This window comes from Malania oleifera, chromosome 10 (genome assembly GCF_029873635.1).
Source record: "Malania oleifera isolate guangnan ecotype guangnan chromosome 10, ASM2987363v1, whole genome shotgun sequence".
Classification (NCBI taxonomy): Eukaryota; Viridiplantae; Streptophyta; class Magnoliopsida; order Santalales; family Ximeniaceae; genus Malania; species Malania oleifera.
In genome coordinates, this window is record NC_080426.1 from 51026832 (window position 1) to 51052949 (window position 26118).

At 36.7% G+C, this 26118-nt stretch overlaps 1 protein-coding gene across 5 annotated transcripts in view; it reads right to left on the bottom strand.

Annotated features, from left to right (window-relative positions):
• The window catches only part of LOC131166925 (uncharacterized), a 47662-nt gene extending 27434 nt beyond the window's left edge, over nucleotides 1-20228 (bottom strand). Inside the window, exons 1-2 of one of the 5 annotated variants that reach the window (XM_058125570.1) lie at nucleotides 18982-20228; nucleotides 5563-5883 (exon numbers count right to left, since the gene is read on the bottom strand). In XM_058125570.1, the coding sequence (XP_057981553.1) occupies nucleotides 18988-19728 (741 nt within the window). In that variant the 5' untranslated portion in view covers nucleotides 19729-20228 and the 3' untranslated portion in view covers nucleotides 5563-5883; nucleotides 18982-18987. Of the gene's footprint in view, nucleotides 1-5562; nucleotides 5884-7411; nucleotides 7431-8438; nucleotides 9503-17891; nucleotides 18312-18981 lie in introns of those variants that run through there. The other 4 variants (XM_058125573.1, XM_058125572.1, XM_058125571.1 and 1 more) reach the window with 4 other exon arrangements.
• Between the last annotated feature and the right edge of the window lie 5890 nt (nucleotides 20229-26118).

Consider the following 26118-nt stretch of genomic DNA (forward strand, 5'->3'; position numbering starts at 1 on the left):
AGATTCTATACTAAGCAGACTTGAGGAGCATAAGCAATAATTATATTTATTATCTCTTGGCCTAATACCATCTTGATTTTTATAATTCTATCCTCTACTTTGTTTATATCAACAACACTATCTTTTAAGTTTTTGCCTACAATAATTCTTACTCTATTCTTAGGTTTTTCTTTTCCAGTGTACCAAAGTTTAAATCCTGATTTATCAATTTCTCTAGCTTTGTCCCCTACCCACTTAGTTTTTTGAAGGCAAATTATATTAATTCTTCTTCTAATCATTGTGTCCACAATTTCCATGTTTTTCCCCGTAAGTGTCCTTATATTCCAAGTTACTAATCCAATCCTAATTTCTTGAACCAACTTCTTTACCTGCCAAGGTATTAGTCTCTACCAAATTATGGTGAAATATTACTCGTTTTGACTCATTAAATTTCATAATTTTGTTTCATAAGAGGCATCCTATAAAGTTGAAATATAATATGTGTGTTCTTATATGACCAATATTTCATGAATACATGTTTGAGCTGAAACCATAACATGTATAAGACAAAGAAAGGATAACAATAGAGCCTCCTAAAAAATGCTACTGAGATGAAGTGAAACGGCATTATATATATATCTTAGCTCAATAGCTGTGTAGTCAATCTATTTTATTAATTTTTTTAAAAAATAAAATATAAGAAAAAAAAAAAAGCCCCTTCTTGCCTCCAAAACCTTAATTTTAATTTTTTATAATTTTTAATTTAAAAATAGTTTAATTAATTAAAAATGGATCAATTAAATATGCATGCACAACTATGGCTTGTGGGTTGATGTTAGTCAGGAATATATTTTAATTTATAAGTACAGAGCATAAGTCAAATACCCAAAAGGTCAAAAAAGTGACAAAATTTTACTACCTAATAATTTATCACATAGTTGAATTTTTAAATAAAAGAAATAATTCCACAATTGATAGACCACTTTGTTGATTTTAATGGAAGATTCCTAAAAATTATTATATGAGCCAATTTGGGGGAGGAAATAGATTCAGATGATGAAAGTATTTACTCTATTTTCTCAGAATACTCTGAATCGGAAGATGGAGAAGATGATTCAGAAGAAGAATCTCCTTATTTTCTCAAGCTAAATCAATTAAGATTAGCAATGATGAGAGTTTCTAACAAAGCACCAAATTTGGTTTTTTCTTTATCAGGAGAAGAAGAAAATGTAGTACAGACGGCAGATATGGAAATCCTGTTAGAAAGTAGGGATTGTCAAGAATTAAGAATGTCTCAAGCAAGTTGAGCCGAAGCATATCAGACATCATGGATACCTTACAGAGAAACTGTAAAGGTAATAGAGAAAGAAGTAACGGTTAAATCTCCATCTCTACCTTCACTTCTCTACCTTGAGATTGATCTACTAATAAATGAGTTCTGCTGTATTTTCCCAATTAACTACTCTAAAGTTTTTTGAAATAGTAACTTCAAATTCTTCCATTATTTCAATTACTTCTTTTGAACAGACTAGAAAGAACCATATGGATGCAACCTTAGATTGAATTTTTAGGATTAAAAATTTGGGGAAGTGAAGAGGAACTTCAGCCTCATATAATAGAAAGGTTATGTGATTTTCCTAATGAATTTGAAAACAAAAGGCAGTGTCAATGCCTTCTAGAAATATTAAATTACATTAGAAAATTTATTAAGAATTTAGCAGAAAATGCAACACCAATTTAGAAAAAGGTTTCAGTAAAGAACCCTTAGAATTGGACTTCGGAAGATACCGAAGTAGTAAAAGCCTTGAAAAAAGAAGTTCAGAATCTACCAAAATTAGAATATTCAGATGGTACAGAGTTAGATATAATTCTGAAAACCGATACTTTAGATATTGCATGGAGTTGTGTTTTAAAAATTAGAAAAATTGACAACATAGAACACCTCAACAGCTATTGGAGTGGATGTTTTAATGGAATAGAATTAAATTACTTAGTTTATAAAAAAGAATTATTGGCAATCCTTAAAAGAATTAGGGCTAATGAACTTTTATTGGGTAAACCATTCATCGTTAGGACAGATAGTTCATATGTAAAGCACTTCATTGGAATTAAGTTAAAACAATGCACTCAAGCAAGATTGGTTAGATGGAGAAATGAATTACAATATTACTCATTTAATGTACAATAAATTAAAGGAAGAGATAATATTATTGCTGATACTCATAACCAAATATTTGAATTCTTGCAGAACTAATGGAAAGCAGTAGCAGTAGAAGCTAGCTAAATTGTGCAATTTGTCAAGAAAGGCATAAGGTGGCAGATTGCCCAGTTGCAAAATTTGTAGACAAACAGAGACAGTTAACTTCCAACCTCAGAAAGGGAGAAGGAAGTAATAAAGGAAGAGAAAGTGTTTCTCAGAAGAGAGAACGTCTAGTTCCAATTTTAGAACAAAGCCAGATGAAGAAAGGAAGCTAATCTAGAAAAGAAGAAAAAACTAGTGACAAAAGTCATATTCAATGTTTTATTTGTAGCCAGTATGGTCATTACAACACACAGTGTATCTAAAATCCTAGAACCAGGAGGGTAAAAGGAGAAAGCATGTTGGCAATCAAAGAAAAACAGAAAAATGATTCAGTTGTTATCAACAAGAAAGTTTCAAAATCCAGTAAGGATAGAGAAACAATCGAAGTTGATTTTGTCATTAAAGATTTTCTGAGAAGGACTCTAAAAATCTCTAAAGAAAAGAGAAATTTTCTAGAAGAGATAATTAATAATCCAACAATTCCAGCAAATATATCTTTTTTCAGTCTGTTTAAAAGAAGTAATTAAAATTATGGAAGAATTTGAAGCTACTATTTCAGAAAACTTCGGAGTAGTTAAGAGGGAAAATACAGCAAAACTCACTCATCAGTAGATCAAGCTCAAGGAAGAAATGGAGATTCAACTTAAAAAAATACAAATTTACTATCCGAGCAGTATTTGGAATTTCAGAGTACCCGAAATTAAAGCAATTTTGGATGAGAAGCGGATTGTGTATTCCAAAACTACACATTCCTAAGAATATAAACCCTGAGTATTTAATCGCAACTCAGAAAGCTTTAAGAACAGGAGATATTCAGTTTTTTGGATTCAACAAAACAGGACAGACTTTTAATTTCCTACTATCATGGTAAAATATATATTAAATTTCACTAATCCAGGAAGGTTATGGTGGATTGGGTACATTGAGCCAATTGAATTAAAAACAGGAAAAGTTTTGTTTTGGAATCTTTTTCTAGAAGATTAGAAAGGAGTAGTCTGGAAAGATTTCCAGAAACACAAGAAATTCTATGAATTGGTTCAGAATTAATGGGGACTTTATCTTCTTGAAGTTAGAATGACTTTAGATTGTATTTTCTTTGCAGATCATAAAACTCTAATTGCTATTGAAGGAAAATACCTCAAGAAATTTGAAGAAGCTAGTTTAGCAGAACTTGCAATAGAGGCAAAGAAATTGATTAATCAAATTAAAAATTAGGAGTGTCATCTTCCTTCAACACAGGCTATGAAAAGTGATCTCCAAATTATTCTAGTAGAGTTAGCAAGAAAGGAACATGATGAAGAAATCATCGAAGCACTAAAAGATCTCTGAAGATGGACGAGATCTTTGCCAAATATGAGATACAGATATTTGTCCAAAACTATGTCATATCCTAGGCCTCGTCAAACGGACAATTCGTAGGGTCATATCAGTATAATTACACTTTATTAAAGTTGCTTTTATTTAAAGTTACTTTTGATAAAGTTGTTGATGTTTTGTTTTTTTAGCAACTTAGTCAAAAGGTGGATAATCATTTTGATGTCATTTGCCTTTTCTTTTTCTTTATGTCTATCAATAAGAAAGCAAAGTGATTGTGCTTATCCCTTAAAAAGTCTATTTAAAGGAACCTACGATCCTTTCGGGGAAGAAAAATTATGATACATTAATAAAAGTTTTATTCAGTTCCAAACTTTTCTCTCTTTATGTCTTTTATTCCACTTAAACGTTGTTGTGTGAAGGTTAAAATTCTAAGGAAGCCCAAAGAAGCTCATTAAGGAGTGTTCATAGAAGTTCCATCTAGACACCAAGCATAATAGTGGAATTCAAAAGATTACCTGATACAGCTTCGTACAGGGTTAAAAAAGAAGTACCAAGGTAAGATAATAAACTTTCATCAATTAATTCTTCTTCCCCCTTAAAAAAGGAGCCCCTCATCTGCATGACAGAGTACTTACTAATAGCTTTTGGTAGTTCTGAATTTACAAAATTATAAATTTTAAAGTTGACAAATTATAGATTTAGTGATCCTTTTAAAAAATATTTTTGTTTCCCCCAAACAAATTGTTTCATTTTTTAAAGAAGAATTGGAAATATGGAGAGAGAGAGAGAGAGAGAGAGAGAGAGAGAGAGAGAGAGAGAGAGAGAGAGAGAGAGAGAGGCTCATTTATTTCTATTAATTAATTGTTTTTGTTTATATTTGTGAATTGCTAATTTGTGGGAACAAATGAATAAATATGAATACATAAGTATATAACTTTATTATTATTATGGCTTGAGAAGTCTCCGCATCCAGTTCTTGTCCCTGTAAAATTAATACTATTTGTATTTACTGCTTAAAGCCTAACTCAATCCAAATAATTATAATCCCAAAGACAAAAGTCTCTTCATAGTATTTGGCTTTCTAAACTTATTGAAACAACATATATTATTTCAACTACATTTTCATGTGATTAATTATTTTATTCAGTTCTAAACATTTGTTACTCATATAGCACCCAAAAAAAAAAAAACGGTTTAATTTGTATTATAACATTAAATGGTAAATAAGCTCAACTTACAATATACACATGCATTGTTAGAGATTATGCAAATACTTTACACAAGCATTGGAAAAATCTAAAAATAAATACTACAATTTGGACGTACATGTTAGCCTTTAATATAAGGTTTTATTTTAATTTTTTTATTATCATTTTAGGTTCAATCACATAAAAAATGCCTAAAAAATTAAAGATATATTAAAATTTTAGTGACTCATAATTAATTGAGTTTAACACAAATAACTTAAAAAATTGTCCCATAATTAATAAACCCCTATTACTCAACGTGTAACACATAATACTGGGTAACATTTTAGTTTCTACCATCCATCCGTCCAATGACACTACCATCCGTCTTTCTCATCAGTATCACTGTTCTCAACTTGAAGAAAGAGAAATAGAGCACATTTAATTGTGAAAACATTTTTCACTTTTCATGTGAATAATAAAAAATTTATCTTAACAATTGTATGAGTTTCGTTCAGATCCACGCAAATCTATGCTCCCATCAACAAATGAACTATTTTTCAGTAACACACCCTTGCTTTCTCTAGTATTTTTGGTTAAGAGTCCTCTACAGTCCCAAAAGGCGATTGCTTAAAAACGTGGTGGATGTAAAATGCACAAATTTGGGATACTGGAACCAAAAGAATATGAATACATGGAAGGAAACCAACTTCTCTGCCCTTTCCAGGCAAACAAGCTCGCTGTGGTCATGAGGTAATCCTAACCCAAGCTGCAGGATAGCAAGGAATTAAAAAGGTTTCATGTAAAACGTCTCACCAGAGACCGATGTGACCAGAGTCGATATATGTAAGTTCTTTTACACTGAACAACATTTCCTTTATTTGGGAAACAATCGCTTCCTCTCAAACAACTGACATTGAGCCATCTACAAAATGCCAAATTTTGAAAGTCATTTACCTCTATTTTGAACAAGACGAAGGCATCCATTACTCAGGTTTTCGATGATTTTACTCATGCCACAAAACATGCCTTCTGACTTCAGCAACCACCATCCATCACCAAATTCTGATTAATATTGATTTTTGCCCTTAGTTTTGCCTGCACCATAAGACATCAAAATGTGTTTATCAAATTAATCGAGGCGCACACCTTCAAATCGCACAAAAATCTGATTTTGTGTTCTTTGTGAAGACTCGCCTGATAACAATTCCATCAAAGAATCAGTGGGTCTTTTTTTGGTTTTGAAAATACTTATGGGGTCCATTTGAGTGAGTGGTAAGACACATTCCAGGGTGCAACAGACAGCTGATCAATGAATAGGACAGGGTGAAACGTTTTTGGCTTTGAAAAAATACTCATGGGACCCATCTGAGTGAGTGGTAGACAGCTGTCCAGGATGTACTGTACCGTGCAATTGATCAGTAAATAGGAAACCATTGACAGTTAATTGAAAGTTTTCAGGCGGATGAACAAGGATAATTGTAGCAAAAGCTAAAAAAAGCCACAGAAGGCCAAAGACAAGGGGAATGCGACCAGGACACAAATGATCTAGCCTCAAAAAGGGTAATGAACAAGGAAGATCACTACATAACGGAGATACTTGAGATTCTCATTTGCAGGGTGTGTTTTTTGGAGTGGCAAGGAAAGCTCCACCCTCTTGCCATTCATTCTGGTGATGGAAATTAAAACAGAACAAACAGTCAAGGGTCCATTCATCAAAGCTGAGAATTTAACTGTTAAAATACCACCAGATCTCCAAATAGTCCTTTCAATGAAAACCCCTCCTCCTCTAATCCTTCCAGTTTAGAACTAAAACTTAAACTCTAGTTCAAAATGCTTCTGTAAATACCCTTGATGCATTCCTTTATTTCTCCCTCTTGAAGAATCTGCCCACCTATCTCCGCTGCCTCCATGAAGTAACATCTTGTATGCATTGGCCACTTCATTAATGAATCTAGTGTTTTCCCACCTTTCTGGAGCCAAAGAGGCCTAGGTAATTATCTCTATGAAATTCCCGTCTTTTCCACATTCTTTGTATCTTTCTCTTTCTTCTTCCCAGAAGGCCAGAACCCTTTCTTCACATCTTTAAGAGTCAACACTGAGGATTTCCTCCAAAAGTTTCTTCTTGCCAATTTTTGTCACTCAAAGCATCCAGGGTCCACACTTTTTAACTTATCCTCTAAAAGCTTCACTTTGCTGCCAAAATAAAACTAGACAATTCACCAATTGTTTTGGTAAGTAAGAGCTCCCTGTATTGCTTTAGTACTATGAACGGGGTGTGTTAGTAATGAGGGACACAAGGCGGGTTTATTCTTCATTATGGTGAAGATAGGGCTTCATGTGTAATGCCCTAAAGGAGGATGTCACAATTTCACATCTCTTAATTGCAGATGACACTTTCTATTTTTCTATTAACAAGTTACCTGAATGAGGTGCTTTATAGGTCACGGTACAAGTACGGGGGCAAGGTATGCCACTTATTTTGGTACATTATAATTTCACATCTCTTATTTACAGATCACTCTTATCATTTTCTATTAACAAGTTACCTGAATGAGGTGCTTTGCGGGTCATGGTACAAGTACAGGGATGAGGTATGCCACTTAGTTTGGTACGTCGTATAAGCAAGTACTCTCAGTTGGTACCTATTTTGGATCATCTCATCCTTTAAGACACTTATTGGGTCACTTAATAGAATGCTATTTCAGAACAAGTTGTGCAGCATAAAAATTGCATTAAACTAACAATAGACAAATAAGAAATTTTTCAGAATTTATTTTTGTGATTTTTCTATTGTACAAACAACAAAGCCTAAACCATTACCATCGTTATTCAATTACATTATTAGAATTACTTTTTTCCCATCAAATTAATGTGTAATCCTTTGACTTGTAACATCATATGGCCCTGCGTGTTAAAAAAGGCAGCAAGGAATTCACTAAGGACTGTCCCTTTGGACTCCTATTATGTAAGGATAATGTACTGAAAATTCATCCTATGGAATGAGATATTTATATTAATGAATATATTATGCTGATGCTTCAAAAAAAAAAAAAAAACAAATGACTACAAAGTCAATAAGTGGAGTTTTTTTTTTTTTATTCAAATAAATCAATCAATATATTACACATCTTTTAAAATTAACTCGAGCAAAGATAATAACTAAACCAAGAGGATATCTGACTCACTTTCTGGGAAATTTATTTCAACTTCCCTCATTTTGTTCCCAGATAACAATACCATCAGTTATTTTTATAAAATAATAAATAAAATAAGAAAAATGGGGAATTCTTGTTTCTCGTCATCTGTTCCCCACCCCCCCCCCCCCCCTCTCTCTTTCTCTCTCCACTCCATGAAGATGACTCCAAGGACTTCAGGATAGTATGTTCTATGTTGAATCCCACTCCCAGAGAAGCTGATGTTTTTCAGGCTTAGGGCACAAATTGCTTCAGATCTTCTTCTTCTAGGACTCCTAAATCTCACATCCCCCACCCAACCTCCTTTTGGTTAAATTTGGATTGCCTCTTTTTGGGACCAGAATCGTGATCAGGATCGGGATCAAGACCCCAAGCAATCCAGAGAAATTATAAAGTTAGGGCATCTAATTACGTCATATTTTATACAACCAATCAAATCTTTGGATTTTGGGTAATTTTCAACAGATAATTATCTATTTCAATCAAACTTTGTTCCAGGTGTTGCAGCAATTCTGGTAACTATGTTATCAACAAGGTTCAGTAGAGAATCCTTAGTTATGTGCTTCTTCACTGCGAAGCAGATTTAAGGTTAAGGTTAACTGTCACAATCAATGAGAAGGATCTGGAGGAGCTGCCCGTGTTTTTGGATTACAAAATTGGCTCTCTGCCAACTTATAAATTTGGGCTCCCTCTGGACTCAACCTTAGAATCCAAGATGATCTTGAATGCAGTGTTAGAAATAGAAAGGCTTCAAAAGAATTTAGAGGAGGTGGAACAAATAGTACTTGTCTGCAGGGGTAGATACACTTACAAAGAGCACCCTTCCAAGTCGTCCAACTCCTCTATGGCTTTATGTCAATTTTTCCTATTCTAGAATTAGTGGAGAAAAAGATGGGCAAAGTTTCAGGAAGACTCTTTGGGGTGCTTCAGAAGGGAAGAAAGCTTCTCATCCATTAACCATCCTTGCCTTCACTGTAGCTGGAGCAGTTTCTTGGAGAAGCCCATCTCAGTCATCTCTCTATCAAATTCCAGATTTGCGGGCAGAAACTCTCCAACACTTCAAACAGCATTTGGCAGTTGGCACCACAAATGACCTGGCTTACCCAATAAACTGGTCAGCACCATCTTGATTCTTGACAGCAGATTTTAAGACCCTGCTGTGGTGCCGTGAGGACCTACCACATACCAATATATAAAGAAACTGGATGTCCTTCATATTTACAACAGTACTTCTCCACCTTCCTAACCAGCTAGCCACTTTCACAAAAGAGCATTCAACCATGAATAAGGTACCTGTAGAGGATCTTGACAACCACTCAAGGATGGATTCCCAGCTCCGATCCACCCATTGCAAAATGTGCCTTAACTAGACACTGGAAAGTCAGTGTTGAAAACAACTTTAAGAACAGCAGTCTTTCCTTGCAAGAATCATATGACATGTCAAATTCACTGCATCTCCACCTTGGTTTCAAATTGCAACTTGCAAGTAGCAGGTAGGTAGTGAAACAGTAACGGATGTGCTGAAAAGCATGAGTAGCAGATGTTAGAGAATGGGAAACAGGTGTAACAGATGTGATTTTTTTTAAGCACGCATAACCTTGTCTATATTTGTATATTTGCATGGTTTAAGCGCTGAGCCCTCCCTAACAAGATTTTAATGTATCTTTGATCCTTTAGCTCAACTTAATAACATTTTTAAGCAAGAACAATATGTTTTAAGTATTTTTTATTTACATTGTTTTTCAAAATCCTACAGATAAAAATTTATATTTTTTCACTTTCTATTATTCATATGAGTGATAAATAAATTAATAAATCAAAATAAATTATCTTGAAATATAGTACACAATATTAATCTATTAGGCACATCAAACATAAAATAAATTAAACAAGTTCCATTAATTTATTAATTTAAGTAAAAAATAAGCAATAGATTTAGACCAACAAGTCATATTGTATAATATAAACTTTAAAAATTACAAGATTATAATCATAAAATTTATCATAACAAATAAATTTGTATTAACAACTTGAACAAGACAAATACTTGCAAAGGAAAGAATATTGAAGTCGAACAATATAGAAAAGAAATACCAATACTAATATTAAAAAAATAAATAAAATTTTCTTAACAAACGATGTTCGTAACTTCATATCAACTTGTTATTAATGCATCTATTGCGAAAATTTACAAAAAAAAAATAACAATATACTGTTATCATCCTCATTATGAAATTCTCCTCCCCCTCCTCTTCACACAAATGATTGGGATTGATTTACAAAAGGAAAAAATAAAAAAAAAAACAAAAAGCAAGTATAACAATAACACTTATATAGTTAAGAAAAAAAGCCATGTTAGAGAGAGAAGCTCTCTCCTCTCTCTAGAGAGGCGCATGGCTTTGGGGTGATTCTGTGATATCCTTGCTGAAATCGTGTTGGTACTGATCCCCGAGGTTGATTTCCTGCTGGGTTATCAACTAGAGAGGTGGCCATCTAGAAGAGCTATGAAGAAATCAAGTGCTGGAAGACGACTGGGGTTTTCCCGCCCAAGTCAAATTTGAATTTCTTTCCTGTCTGTACGAACCAGATGGGTCGGAAGGAAACCCTTAGGGCTCAACGAAGAGAGAGTAAAGATGATGGATCCAAGAAGGAAGTTGAGGAGGCCTTGAAATTCATTGTAATAAAATGTGGAAATAAGGATCTATGGATGAAAAAGAAAAAACATGAGATAATGGCTAAGTTCTCTCGGCTTGCTGGGGAGCAACTGAAGGAAGCCCAGGAACCTGAGGATAAGACTCAGGAATCATCTAATCCTCTACTGCAAATTCAGAGACCAAGTGAGGAATCCTGTTCCTCATCGAGTAATGCAAGTGAAGGATGTCTGAAGGAGGTTGCTATCAATTATCAGTTTGGGGTCTCGGATCCTTAGGGGGCCTTAGCCCCAGCCCTTGAGAAGGAGAATGGCCTAATTCCTAAGAAGGGGATTAGGGCTCCTAGCCTACCACGCATTGCTAAGGATAACAGTGTCCATCCCCATGTAACTTGTGATGCGAACCCCCTAGTCTCTGAAAAGCAAGACTCGAAAGAAAGAGAAAAAGTGTGCCACTATGCAGTGAGTTGGGTCATGATCTGGATGCTGATGAGGATGGCCCCTCAAAGAATACACAAGATCCGAAGGGTCCTGACGGTGAGAGAACAACCCTTAGACATAATAAAAAGATTGCTTAGGCTGAGCTTTTTGCCAACAACCGAAATCCCTCAAACTGTGATCCCCTCCCAGCTTTTGAGCATATTGGTGATTCTATTCATATCCCTCATTCTGCGATTAATTCAGAGGGGATAACAAACAAACATCTTGTAGGGTATTTTACAGGGAAATTCCTTGGTAAGATGGCTCTCAATTCCTTACTAAGGTCCTGGAAGGTCAATGTAGTTTTTACTCAACATGATAAGGGCTGGATTGTTCTTAAGTTCCAAAGGGAGGAAGATCTTAATGAGGTCTTACAGAATGGTCCTTACTCTATATATGGAAGAACTCTAATCCTCAAGAAAATGCCAAAATTCTTTCAATTTGGCTTGGAGCATAGAACGGTTGTTCCTGTCTGGGTTCAACTAAAGGATCTCCCTTTTGAACTGTGGTCTCCTGAAGCTATTGGCAGGATCTGTTCTGCAATTGGTAGACCTCTATGTATGGATAAACTAACCACTACCAAGGGTAGAATTTCCTATGCTCGAGCCATGGTAGAGAAAGACATAGCAAAAGAAGTTAAGCACAGAGTTAAGATTCTTCTTCCTGATGAAGTTGAGATCTCCCAAGAAATAGTGTATGAAAGTCTTCCGTGGTTTTGTCAAAAGTGCAAGTCCATTGGCCACACTGAGGCTTTTTGTGGTCCCAGAGGTGGAGTCAAAAAACCTATGGTTGCTCAATACAGACCCAAGATGAATGCCAAGCTACCAAACACTATGGACGTGGCTGATGCCGCTGGAAGTGCAAGGTCAGACAATGAAAAGGTTGCTTCTCCTTGTCCTATGAGGATGGTGGAAGAAGGCAAAAATGCAGATGATGGAAAGACGATTCTAGTCCCTGAAGTCCCCTCTGAAGAGTTTGAAAATAATAGTAAGGCTTCCTCAAAGTTTGCTGTTGTAGATGTAGCAGAGGAGAATAATAATATCTGCCTTGGTCCTCCAGTTCCTGACAATGACAAATCCATAGAGGAGGTTAGAATGGAAGAGAAGAATGATAATGTGAATGTTTTAAATCCCCCTGGGCAACAGCAGAACCAAAATGCCAATGGAAAAGGAAAAGGTAAGGTTGATGATTTCCAACCTGTCAAAAGAAAGAAGAAAGGGAAAGGTCCACATTATAATCCACTTGCTTTTGGTAAGGGGTTGAGTGCCCCTTCTAAAGCCCGATGAATATTGCAAGTTGGAATATCAGGGGTCTAAACAAACCCCTGAAGCAAAATGGGGTTTCTAGGCTCATGAGAAGGAATAAGCTAGATGTCATAGGCATTCTAGAAACTAAGATGTCTACTGAAAACTTAAATGAAATGATGAGAAAAAGATTCAGGAGCTGGAAGCAAATCAACAACTTCGATCTCCATAAGGCAGGGAGAATTCTTGTGATGTGGAACCCTCAGAAAGTTATTCTTCAGATGATTGACATGAACCTCCAAGTTATCCACTGTTGCATTGAATGTTTAGTAACTTCTAACAAATTCAATGTTAGCTTTGTGTATAGCTTCAATACAATCATGGCCATACGAGCTCTGTGGCATAGCATATATCAGCTTAGTAAGCTCCCCTCCCCTTGGCTTCTTCTGGGGGATTTCAACTGTGTTCTTTCAGCTGCTAAGAAAGAGAATGGTCGTCCTGTCTCTGATTATGACACTAGAGATATGGGTGATAGCTTCTTCAACTCTGGTCTCTCTGATCTGAGATCATCAGGGTGTTTCCTTACTTGGACAAATGGTATGGTTTGGAGCAAATTGGACAGGGTGATTGCTAATCAAAGATGGATTCCGGAGGGTATGAGGGCTAAAGCTGAATTCCTTTTCCCTGGGATTCTCTCTGATCACTCGATGTGCTTCATTTCCCTGTTTGAAGAGGGGTGTCTGGGAAGGCGATCTTTTAAATTTTTCAACATGTGGACTCTAAACCATAATTTTCTGGACATTATTAAACAAGGTTGGGATGCGCAGGTCCAGGGCTTTGAGCAATTCAAATTGGTGAGGAGACTTCAGGGCCTGAAAAAACCTCTAAAGGCTCTTAATGCATCCCATTTCTCCCACATTTCGGCTAGAGCAGAGAAGGCTGGCAATGATGTGATCGAGCTACAACAAAATCTGCACGACAATCCCTCGGATGGTTACCTGCAGCTACTTCTGAATGAAAAAAAATCTGAAGCTATTAGACTTGCAGAAGCCAACAGATTGTTCATCACTTGGATTGCCAAATGTAGATACCTAAAGGAAAGTGACAAAGGCACTGCTTTCTTCCATAGCCTAATGAGAAGTCGAAGGAATAGGAATTACATCTCAGCGGTTACCAAATTAAATGGGGACCAGACCAGTTCCCAAGCTCAGGTAGCTGAGGAGTTCTTGAATTTTTACAGCCAGCTGCTGGGAAAGGAAAGGGACTGTGAAAGGATAGATGGGAACACAGATACAAGGGGTCCTCTGATTAAAGACTCTCAACATGCTAATATGATGGCTCCAATATCGAAGGAGGAGATTAAGATGTCCCTTTTCAATATCAGGGATAGCAAATCCCCTGGTCCTGATGGCTTCACAGCATGCTTCTTCAAAAAAGCCTGGAACATAGTGGGGATTGATTTCACAAGTGCAGTAAAGGAATTTTTTACCACTGGAAAGCTATTGAAACAGGTGAATCACACTGTGATTGCTTTGATCCCTAAATCCAACCATGCTAATTATGTGGGTGACTATAGACCAATTGCTTGTTGCAACGTCTTTTACAAGGTAATAGCTAAAATCATTGCTTCAAGAATCAAGCCTGCATTGGAAGGAATTATAAACCCAGCACAATTTGCATTTATTGAGAAAAGAAGCATGGTTGAAAACATATATATTGTTCAGGAACTTGCAAGGAAATATGCAAGGAAAAGGATCTCTCCAAGGTGTATGCTGAAGATTGATCTTAAAAAGGCATACGACTCTATCTCATGGAGATTCCTTAAAGAAATGCTGGTCCATCTAAACTTCCCTCCTACCATGGTAAATTGGATTATGGAATGTGTCTCCACCACCTCATACTCTATTTCCATTAATGGGAGTATATTCGGTTTCTTCAAGGGGGGTAAGAGCCTTCGCCAAGGTGATCCTCTGTCCCCATTGCTATTTGTGATTTGTTTTGAATATTTCTCAAGGATGTTGAAATCCCTAGGGGTTAACCTTGATTTTAAATTCCATCCTAGATGTAAGAGTCTCAAGATCACTCACTTGGCCTTCGCTGATGACCTGATTCTCTTCTCTAAAGGGGATGTTGCTTCGGTTAATGCCCTTATGGACTGTCTGGAGGGTTTCTCAAAGTGCTCTGGATTGATAGCTAACTGTATGAAATCTCACCTATTTGATGCAGGTATAAAAGAATATGACCTTGAGGGCTTCAAACAGGCTACAGGTTTCAACGTTGGATCTTTCTTTTTCGATACCTTGGGATCCCTTTGGCTACATCCAGACTGAACTCTAGTCATTACTCTCCTCTGATAAATAGGATTGCTGATTTGTTCAAGGGCTGGCCTGGCTTCACTTTATCCTATGCAGGGAAACTTGAGTTAATTAAATCTGTCATTCAGGGTGTTGAATGCTTTTGGTTATCTATTTTCCCAATCCCTAATAAAGTTTTGGAGCATGTTGTCAATTATGCAGGGCCTTTCTTTGGGGTGGGAGGAAGAAGCCTTTGGTTGGTTGGAAGGATGTGTGTCTACCAAAATCAGAAGGTGGTCTGGGGGTGATGGATCTAAAAGCCTGGAATCTTTCCTTGCTCACAAAAACCCTTTGGAATATCCACTCTAAAAAAGACTCTCTCTGGTCCAAATGGGTTAATCAAATCTACTTGAAAGGTTCAAGTCTTTGGGAGGCCAGGATAAAACATGATGACTCCCCACCATACAAAAAGCTCATTGGAATTAAGAACCAGATTATGTCAAGATGTGCCAACCACTTGGATGCAGTGCTTCAGCTTTTTGAGGAATGGGACCTCGACCATACTAGCTCTTCCATTTGCTATAACTTCTGGAGAACTAACGGAACTATGATTCATTGGTCCAAGGTGGTTTGGAAGAGTGGAAGTACCCCTAAACATGCTTTCACTCTTTGGCTAGGAATTATAAGGAAACTACCTACTTGTGATAGGTTTATTGGTTTTGAAGGAGACCTGTATTGTTCCTTTTGCTGCCAGGAACATGAATCCATTGATCATATATTTTTTAATTGCAGTTTCTCCTATCAGGTTTGGAACACTATTAGAAGTTGGCTGGGGCTCAACAAGGGTATTTCAACACTCAGAGCTGCAATGAAATGGCTACGAAAGGAGGTCAGGGGCACTGGGATTCATTCAGTAGGCAAGAGAGTTGGTCTGGCCTCTACTGTTTATCTCATATGGAATGCCAGAAATAGGAAATGGTTTGAAGGAAAATCCATATCCCCAAAGGAGCTGATTGTGATCATTCAGAAACATATATACACAGTGGTATAAGAAAGATTTGGGCTACACACAGATGGAGGAGTTTAATCTCATTTTGGATCTTGTTGTATGAGTTTTGGATTGTAGTAATTGGCCAAAAGGCCCCTAGATTGCTCAGGTTCTCTTGTGCTCCTGAGTGTTGACTTACTGCTTGTAATTTTGATGGGGCTCATTTCCCCCCTATATCTGGGTATGCAACACCATGTAAATACTCATTTTGATCAATACATTTACCCTTTGATCAAAAAAAAAAAAATAACACTTATATAGTTGTAAAACTCTAGTAGCAGCCTTTGGTAGGGGTGAACATAATTCGGGGAAACCCGAATTAACCAATTTAACCAACTGAAATTGGTCGGTTCGGTTCAGGTAAAAAAATCAGTTCGGTCGGTTCGGTTCGGTTAAGCTTCACCAAAATTCGATGAATCGATTTTCGGTTCGGCGAATAGGAAATATAAATTCGGTTAACCGATTTAATAATTAATTAAATTTAAAATATAAATTAATATATGTTAAATAATTAAGCTTCACCAAAATTCTGTTTTTAATAATTAGTTTTAAATAATTTCAGTTAAATTCGGTTAACCGAATTACTCAAATAGGTAATTCGGTCGGGTGAGGTTCGATTAATACCCCTTATTCGGTCAGTTCGGTTAATGGAAATGATTAACAGAAATTTTCGATTGATTCGGTTAATAAACCGAATTTCACCGAACCGATAGTTTGCTCACCCCTAGCCTTTGGCCTGTAGCAGCCATATGCAATGGTGGTGGTTAGTCGCAGCTGCTGCCCTGCTACAGCTGTGATTTTTATTCCCACTGCCATAGCAGTGTGTAACAGTATCAGAACCCCAAAAAATTCTTTACATAACGCTGCTATGTGATGATCATAGCTGCTATTTAAAACCATGATCTCCACCACTCCTCCAATACTAATTTCAGGGCCTTCAAAGGCTAGTGCTCCAACTTTAACACCTACATAGATCCACCCTCCTCCCTTACAACCTGCCGAGCACAGTCAGATTTCTAACTTCATTTCCTCTCACCTCCCTGAATACAATAACTCTTCCTTCCTTTGGCAATACCTTACCAACTTCACCAGAAGCCCCTTGTCCTTGTGCAATGTGTATATGCATGAAAATGCTTCTTTCAGCCACCTCAACAGAACTACACACCTAGTGTAACTCAAATTGATCATTGGTCCTCCACCATTGTTGAATGCCAAGTACATGAAAGCCATACTCACAGCTTGAGCATGTACCATTTTATCTTAAACCTTTTGGAATCCACTCTCATTTTTAAATATCTCCCAACCCCCAATCCCAATCATCCTCACCCCACCCCCACCAAACACCAAAAAAAAAGTTGGGAAAAAAATTGGAGGGATTTACCAATTCATTGAATTAAAAACAACTACTTCTTTGATAAATGGAACTATCGGAACAGATTTTGGCTAGTATAACCATCCTCTCATACTTACATATCCAAGACTTACACAACATAAGACAAAGGAAGCTAACCACTGTAACTGCCATATAAGTATAAAGGTTAAATACTCCCAATGAATTCTATCTTAAATTTTCTTTTGGGGCATCTCAGCCCCAACATGAGTTTTATAGGAAAGAGATGCAAGCTGTCTCTCATTGTCCCTCCAGGCTCCAGGTACTAATATGTCTGACCAAGGGGCAATCTGCCAGCATAATTTTAAATGGTGCACTGTCCAAAGAAATAAGCATTAACAAGGATTCCTGAGAAGCTTGAGGAGAGCTCTCCAAATATATATAAGACTTGTTAAGCAGTCTATTTAACATTCATTTTGCAGAGCTAATGTTCCATGTGATCTAGTAACCAATGTTGATGCCGAATTTGGACAAATTTTTTTAAATTGTTTGGAAATTATTCTTGCATACCAATTTTAGAAAACCTTCTAAAACCTCTATCAGGTCATATCTAGTCCTATATGCATTCTCAGTTACTTCTTGCAAGACAAAGTGTATTTAGAACAGCAAAAATGTTTCAATAAATAAGATACATCATTGAAAGACAAATGTAGGGCAGATTCAAATTATATTTAGCAAGAACATAAGTGCATAGATATGAAGGGATAAACTAATACAACCCGACTGAACAAGAACTAATTAATCAAGATACTCACAGATGTCATGAATTTTAGCACTTTTGGACTCATTTCATACCTACCCCATGAACCAATTCATGTTTTTCTTTTTATTGGGTAAGAGAAAGTTTTGTTAACAGAATAGAAGGCAGTTACAAGGCACAGGGCACAAGATGGCCTCCAAAAAATCACAAGAAAGTGGAAATAACACAAACAAACTAAGCTAAAGATGCCATCCAATCTCTTTGAAGGTCAGACAGAGACAGCCCCAGAAACAACCGAAAGAAAAAGCCCATGGCCCCACAGAAACACCAAAGCACCAGTATGCTACTGTATCCCATAATGAGATAGGAGATCTAGGAGGACCCTTGAAAGTTCTAGCATTCCTCTCAATCCAAAGAGTCTACAGGATTGCCAAAATCGCACAGCGCCATAACACTCTTCTATTTCTGCGTTCCCCAAACCCTACAAGTAAGGGATCCCTTACACGCCTAGGCTTCACCCATGCTTCACCAAAGCAAGAAAAAAGAGCATTTCAAGTAAAAGACCCCAGCTAACCTTTTTAATTGGACAGAAGACTGACCAGAAAACAAATTGATCTCAAACATTTAATGCTAGCCACAAATCACATGCATATAATATAACATTGCGATAGACTCTAGCAAAGAAAGTATGCAACAAATTGTGCAGTGACAACCCTTCATGTGTGCACTATAGAAAGTGAAAAATTGAATCTTCATGTTAAACAGTGTTTAATCATTGGCTAAGACAACAAGCAAAACATCCAATCATTCTTCAATAATCTCAACAGATGCGTGACAGATACTGCATTGTCTCACCAGAAGATATAATGTGGATTCTCCATCATTTACTCATCCATAGGCAATATCTTTCAAAAGGAAAATGAATCATGCTAACTACAACTTTGCATCCTTCTACATTGTAGAAGCAAGAAACTCAAGTATGATTATTATAAAAAGAAGTATCCTTTCATCAAAGTAGTATATTTCCCAAAGGTTTGCACTCTTCAATCAGAAACTAGATTCACCAATTTAAGTGTTCAAAAAATGAAAAAAATCGGTAGTCCAAAACCAAAAAAAAAAAAACTAATTATATGAAATGCTCAAGCAACCAGGTCATCAGTCATAGAACAGAAGTGCAAAATAAGGTCACTAACCTCCCATCATCTAATCTTCTCCTTCGCAGAGCTTCTCTTTGCTGCCTCCTTGACCTTATCAATATACCCTTCTATTGGTGGCGTCAACGTTGCCATGAATCGATTTGCTGGAAATGGTGTCAAATCTGGGACAAGTGCTGCTGCTTTCAAATGCTCCGGCAATGCCTCAATCGCCTCTTTCTTCAACCGCAACAATGTTGATTCTGCTGCCTGCCTCACCCGGTGCCGCCTCATCAACACTCTACTGTACTCCTTTGCTAACCGCCGCCCGTCCTCAACCGTCAGTTCATACTGTGGAATTTTTTCAGCATCAACCAAACCCAGTGTGATATAATCCAACCCAGGAGTTCCCATTATAACTGGCGGTTCCTCTCCGCCTTTCTTTGCCCTTTTTTTCAGCATATCAATTTCACGCTGGCGGTCTTTGCTAATAAGCCCTAGCTTTTCACGCTCAGCTTCTCGTGCTCTCTGTTTGGCCGTTAAGTGCCTAAGAGGTGTTGGAGCGTTTATGCATTCATCAATCAATTGCTCCATTTCACTCCTACGAGCAGGACCTTTTGGAGCAGAATCTGCAGTGCCTTTCTTTGTAGTCAGCTTTGATCTCTTCAATGGCTGTCCAGTCTTTATCTTTGCTTTTCCTTTTGCAGTTCCACTCACGGAGCATCGTTGCAAAAATTGGTGGTTCATTGTGTCAATGGAAGATGTCAAAAGTTTAGAATTTGCATGAGTAGTGATTCTTCGGATCATCTTCAAGAGCAATCACTAGACCTTTTGAGACAAAATGGATGTAAAAAGGCTTATTTCTTATATATAGAAAAGGAGAGCCAACAATGGTCGATCGCAAGCGACCGCCGACCGACTGAGAGGAATCGCCGACGAGGACTGCTTCTCAGTGCTAAGGGCTTCGCCGGGTGGAACTATTCGTTTCTAGGGCTCCAAGGACTTCACGAAGACAACTTTTTCTGTTTTCCAACTCCTATTGCACTGATCGACCCGAACCAAACTATTTCGGTTCGAACGGTTTGATTGTATATTTAAAACGGTTGGATTCTATCCACATAATTATAATCGAATATTCTTAAGAGTTTTTTTTTTTGGGGCCGGGTGACATTTCTCTGGTCTTCTTTATGAGTTTAGAAGCGATGTCTTTCATCAAGGTCCCGGCTCAAAAGTCATTGTTAACTGGCCGATTCATCTTCTCCTAAATAGAGTAACCTTGCCCAATTCGAGTTTGCTGCTCCAATCATTACCAAGCTAATACCTATTTTGTTTAGTACTTTAGGTACTTCTATTGCGTATAATATAAATCTCGTAGCAGATTAGTTACAATGAACCTTTCAAACTAGTACTTTTTGTAATCGACTCTATAGCTTCTTTAATAAACGTTGGTTCTTCGATCAAGTTTTTAATGATATCATCTATGTCACCGCTTCATCCGTGTACAAACCATTAAGCCGACCATGGCAATTTGTCCCTTCCATCGATTTTTCAATGCCTAGCACCTACCAAATGCCTACTTAAAAACTGTCGTCTCACTCAAAATTCAGAGGTGCTTTAGTTGGTAAACCATATACTCCCCCTCCTCCTTCAACTCGTTTCAGGCATGGTGTTGAATAAAAGAATGTGTACCATTGACCAGATGAGAGATCTGAAAAAGAAAAATGGAAAGCCTTTTTACTCAATCATGTAAGATGGAATCATCAAAGATTTTACCTTTTCTAACTCCTTCTGTAACTCACTAAAGGCTTGGGAAAGAAAGAGAAGATGTGTACGAATAAGATATCCAGCAACAAGAAGAAGGAAAAGGATTGAGTTCAATTATTATTCTTGACTTTACTTATTATTAACTGAAGATAAAGAATGCCATGCTAAACATTAAATGGGTAACTCTTTCATTGGTTGATTTGCCTAGAAAAGATGCTGAAAAGAAGGAAATAATTAAGTTTTTGGAATCATGAGTAGATGTCACATATGAGAAATTGATTTATTTTCTATCTCTGTCACTTTATCTTTGTTAGTGTCATCTATAATGATATAATGATAATGGTACCAATCTATCTGAGACATCCATTTTCCGTGTACCGGGATTTTGGGTTGAACTTGAGTTTTCACTCATAGATGTCCAGTTGAGACTGACAACATGAATTCAAAACATTTCCCGAGTTGAACCAAAGATGAGAATTGATTCATTTCACCGATGGCAATGAGTCAAACGACAACGGCTATGCGCCCAACTGCGTCGACACACTTTTTGATCCTCCCCCATGTGGCCAGCACCCAAACCATGTGACATAAGCAACGGGCTCATTGCTTCTTTGATTCAAAAGGTAACCGACGGTTCTCGACTTTATCCGGTTTCCGCAACCGTAACCATTTGTCACTCTGATTACTTCATCCATAAACCTTTTTTTATTATTTAAAAATAGCAATACGCTCTAAAAAAAAAAAGTCAAGGATAAGCTTGCATTCTAGAAGTGGTAGCTTCCTGCCTCCTTCATTCCTACTGCCTCAAGCTCCACCCCCCTTACTCACCTCTTAATCTATAAAAAAGCCCTTTCCCCTTAATAAAAAATAAGGTAAACTCTCTCTAATTTCAGTCTCCATTAGTTCACAAGATTGAATGGCCAATTCTCCTCCGGACCCTTGATTCAATTTGTTTTCCAAGAATGTTGAGTCAGGTATGTAAGTTGGATGTCCCTTCGTGAACTACCCCTAAAAGGATCCCCCTTCTCTGTATCAAGAAGAAAAATGCACTCTGCATTTTCAAGGTACTGTATTCGACCTTTTACGATCTAACTCCATCTGTAACTCACTAGAAGCTTGGGAAACAAAGAGAAGATATGTACGAGTGAGATATCTAGCAACAAGAAGAAGGAAAGGATTGAATAGAGGAATTCCCGAACATTTGGCGATCTCAGATGTATCAATATCAGTGGTGACTCATTATTTCGATGAATCATTTCTTCAGACATAAGAAGATTATGTAAACACTTACTCGAAATCTCACTTATTAGATTCCACTGTGGAAGATACAATTTTTTCTAAAGAATTTGCCACGATATATCTGATCCATGCATAATATAATGAAAAAAGGATACAAATTTTTGACTGGTACTTAGGATCAACAATAGCTCTGAGCCTCTATCTGGTAGGCACTAATCCTACTGCCTTGACACCTACTGCCCTACCACCAAGACCAGTGCTACTGCTTGAGTATGAGTTGCCGCTGCAGAAGACAAGAAGGACGTAACATATCACATACTTTTAGGACAATTTCACAGGGTTTCCTCCAATTCATTGACTTTTTTTATGTCATTTTGATCCCGTCATCATTAGGGAAACTCGAAAAAATGCCATTTTTTTCGTATTTTCTTTTTTTAGTCTATCCTCGGGCATCGTAAGGCAAGTCTGTTGCTTGTCTGGGCCCCAAAGTATGGAGCACATGCATCATTTGGATCTTAAAAGTTCTGGGACGAGGTTTTTTTTGGGGGGGGGGGGGGGAGGTTAGTACTTGAAAGAACTAACTAAACTAAAAATTGAATTATAACATTAAAAAACCGGTCCAACCATTTAACACTTCCAATATGTGCATATTGATACTAAGTTTCTAAAATTAATGTTATTTATTCATTATACATAATGTCATGCAAATTTCAAATATACATTAAAGAAAATGACAAATTTGATCGATTTGATTTTCATATTATTGAACAAACAAAATTGATTAGGTTAGGAGCCAGTTTGGTATTGAAAATAATGTGATTTCCTCATACCTTGTTTGGAACTTAAAAAATATCAGGGAAAGAAAAAAAAAACATAAACGAATCCAATTTTTCATATTCAGTTATCAAAAATTGAAAAAGAAAATAAAAAATATATTAAATTATTAAACAAAATTTTGATTTTATACACCATTCACCTTTAATTTTTGTTAATTTTTAATCATATTAGAATAAACTTTCATTTTTATTAGTATTTATATAAAGATAAAAATATAATGAAAAATAAGTAACCTTCCCATTTTCCTTTCTTTTTCTTTTCGTACCAAAAAATCCTTGATCCAAACGCACCCCTAAATTTTATTCGAAATTATTAAATAAATAAAATGTATATTCCAAAATTGTATTCAAAGAGAAGATTACAAAGGTATATATATATATAATAACCCATAACTAAACTTAACAACTCAAGAATTAAATAACAACTTTAACTAAACAATTAACTAAACTAACAAATCAAGAATATACATCTTTTAACACGCCCCTTCAAGATGGAGATGGTAAATAAAGATTTAACATCTCCATCTTGCGGTAAAAGATGATGAAAAAAAAAAAAGATTGATGTGAAGCATAGATGGAGATGATCCACAGGAGGAGATGCTGGTGCACAAGAGCTGGCGAGGAAGACAACAATGTCATGCGATGACATGTCGATGCATAGAGCAGGCGAGGAAGACAACGATGTCGGATGATGAGATGCCGACGAAGAAGAAAATTGCTGCAAAGTAAAGACCAAAAATATGGCCAAGTCAAAGGCAACAGCGAAACAAAAACGAAGGAAAATTTTCCTTCAAGAAAAATGAAGAAACTCTAGCTCGTGTATAATACGAATTCTTTAATCGAACTCAACGAATTGATAATGCGAAACAAGAACCACTGGAACTTGACATTTAATAGAAAATACTCAACGTTGATCAAAGATAGCACCGTGTAACGACTCGAAGAATAATGGTATTTAAATAATAAAAAGAAAGGAAAATGGAAACCAGAAACAGAAGGATGCAGTCGACGACGTTGCATTTTGGAAAGGATAATCCCAAGGAATTTTTCAGCTCTTCATCGATGAATATAGGGGACTCGCCGACATATAACAGGAGCTCGTCGACGAGGATAGGATTCATCGACAAGAAGATACTGAGAGAGGATTTTTGGAAGCCTGAAATTCATCGACGAGGGTTGGAGTTCGTCGACAAACTTTCTACAGGACTCGTTGATGAGGTGACGTGGCTCGTCAATGAATCCGGCAGTATAAATAAGGTTAAACGTGATTTTCAATTTATTTTCCTGCGCCGAATCTCTCCCTCTCTCCTCACACGGTTTCTCTTCCTTCTCTCTTTGATTTCAGGCCAAATTTCCACCGGTTCGATGATCTGAAGCCACCACGATACTCCTAGGAAAGTTCTCTGTAAGTCTACCGAAGCGGATCGTTGGTGGGACTGAGGTTGAAACCATCCCAAATCCCGCGGTAAGGCTTTCTACTCAATATTTGGATTTTTGATAGTTAAAGGAAGCGTAGTACGCGTAGGAATACTGAACTTTAGTTCTGAGAAATTTCGTTTTCAGGGTGTTGAACGGGGAACCCTGCGGGTGCGGGACAAATTTTCTTATGGGCTTTTCAGGAATCAGGTAAGGGGATAAACTAAGCTAGTATTTTATGAAAATATGTATATTGTTATAGCATTTGATTTCAGGAAATAAATACATATATATATGATTTATATTTGGGAAAATACTGTTGGAAATGATGGTATATTGAATATGCGAAAAACCTGTTAGTGTGGCATGAGTAAAAATTGTTATGAAATACTGTTTTCTGGGAATGTGTGAATGGTATAGATTTTTATAATGGAAAACCTGCATATGGGTCGAGATTTTTATATATTTGCCGGCGTACAGGCTGAGGTATGTGTATGATTTGCCAGCGTACGGGGCGAACTATGTGTATGATTTGCTAGTGTACAGGCTGAACTATGATATGTTTGCTGGCGTATGGGCTGAGTTATGGAAATGATTTGCCAGCGTACAGGCTGTGCTATGATTTGCCGGCGTACGGGTCGAGCTATGGTAAAATGTGAAATATCGACGTATGGGCCGATGATTTTTCATGATGTACGTAAATATGCAAAATGATATGATTGATCTGATAATTAATGATATAAGATATCCATGTATCACAGTTTCAGTATATGTTATATGATATCAGAACCTGGTTGGCTTGGTCTAAACTAGCACTTGCACGGCACCGTTGCTATGTGTCCATAGTTTTCATGATCAAGATATTTGTGTTAACGTCGCTGTACGGAGTGTGTGAGATTGGATGGTCGATGTGGTTTTAAGAAGTGTGTGAGAGCCCCTGGTGTACGGACCAGGTTAGGCAGACCCATTAAACTTACAAACTGTACTTTTGACTTGGCAGTGGTCGGCCAACCATTATCAAGTCTCGCCTTTGGGCCACACAACCCAGTAATGTGGGGGTAATACATGACAACAGTCAGCTAACCTATCAAGAATGTTTTTGTATTATTATTATTATTATTATTATATGAGATGAAATATGTTTATGAAAATACAGTATGTTCTGCCATGTTTTGATGATATATATGTTTTCCCAAATTTGACAAAATAGTTACTGAATATGTTCTGTATGGTATATGTATAACACGGAATACTCATGTTGCCACACACTAGTATTAGTTTATTTCCCTTACTGAGAGGTGTCTCACCTCAAAATTTTATAAAATTTTCATGAGCCCCTGATAAGAAAACGGGAAAAGCCCTGCTGATCTAGTGCTGTTTATTTGCCCTCTTTGAAGGGTAAGTTTTAGTAGGGACAGTTGGATTTTGTGGAAAATGTCCATAGATCTTGTTTTTAGGATGTATATACTGAAATATAGTGGATATAGTGACTCTGGTATTTATGGTAATGTAATGGATGTTTTCGCATTTATAATATTGTGATTATATGTTTTTTGCTGCTTAAGCTTTCGTTACGTGTTCTGATGTATCCCTGGTACCCACGGGTCCAGGCGAATTATGATCTGCTGAGTCGAGTTTTGTGATTTTGTAAAATATATATATAAAAAAAAAAAAAAAAAAAAACACACACACACACACACACACACATATATATATATATATATATGGAAATTAAGCAGGTCATCACAGTTTGGTATCAGAGCCTAGGTTGCTAGGTTCTGTAGAATTTAGAATGCAGTGGAAACAATACCAGAGTTTAGGAAATGATTTGAGGTTTTGTTCTACAGTCTAGAAGCAGGACTTCTGTGGTAGTTTTTGTGTTTTTCTTGGGGTGACGATTTTAGGAAAACCATAGCAAGCTATTGTCGGGTTTTATTCCTAG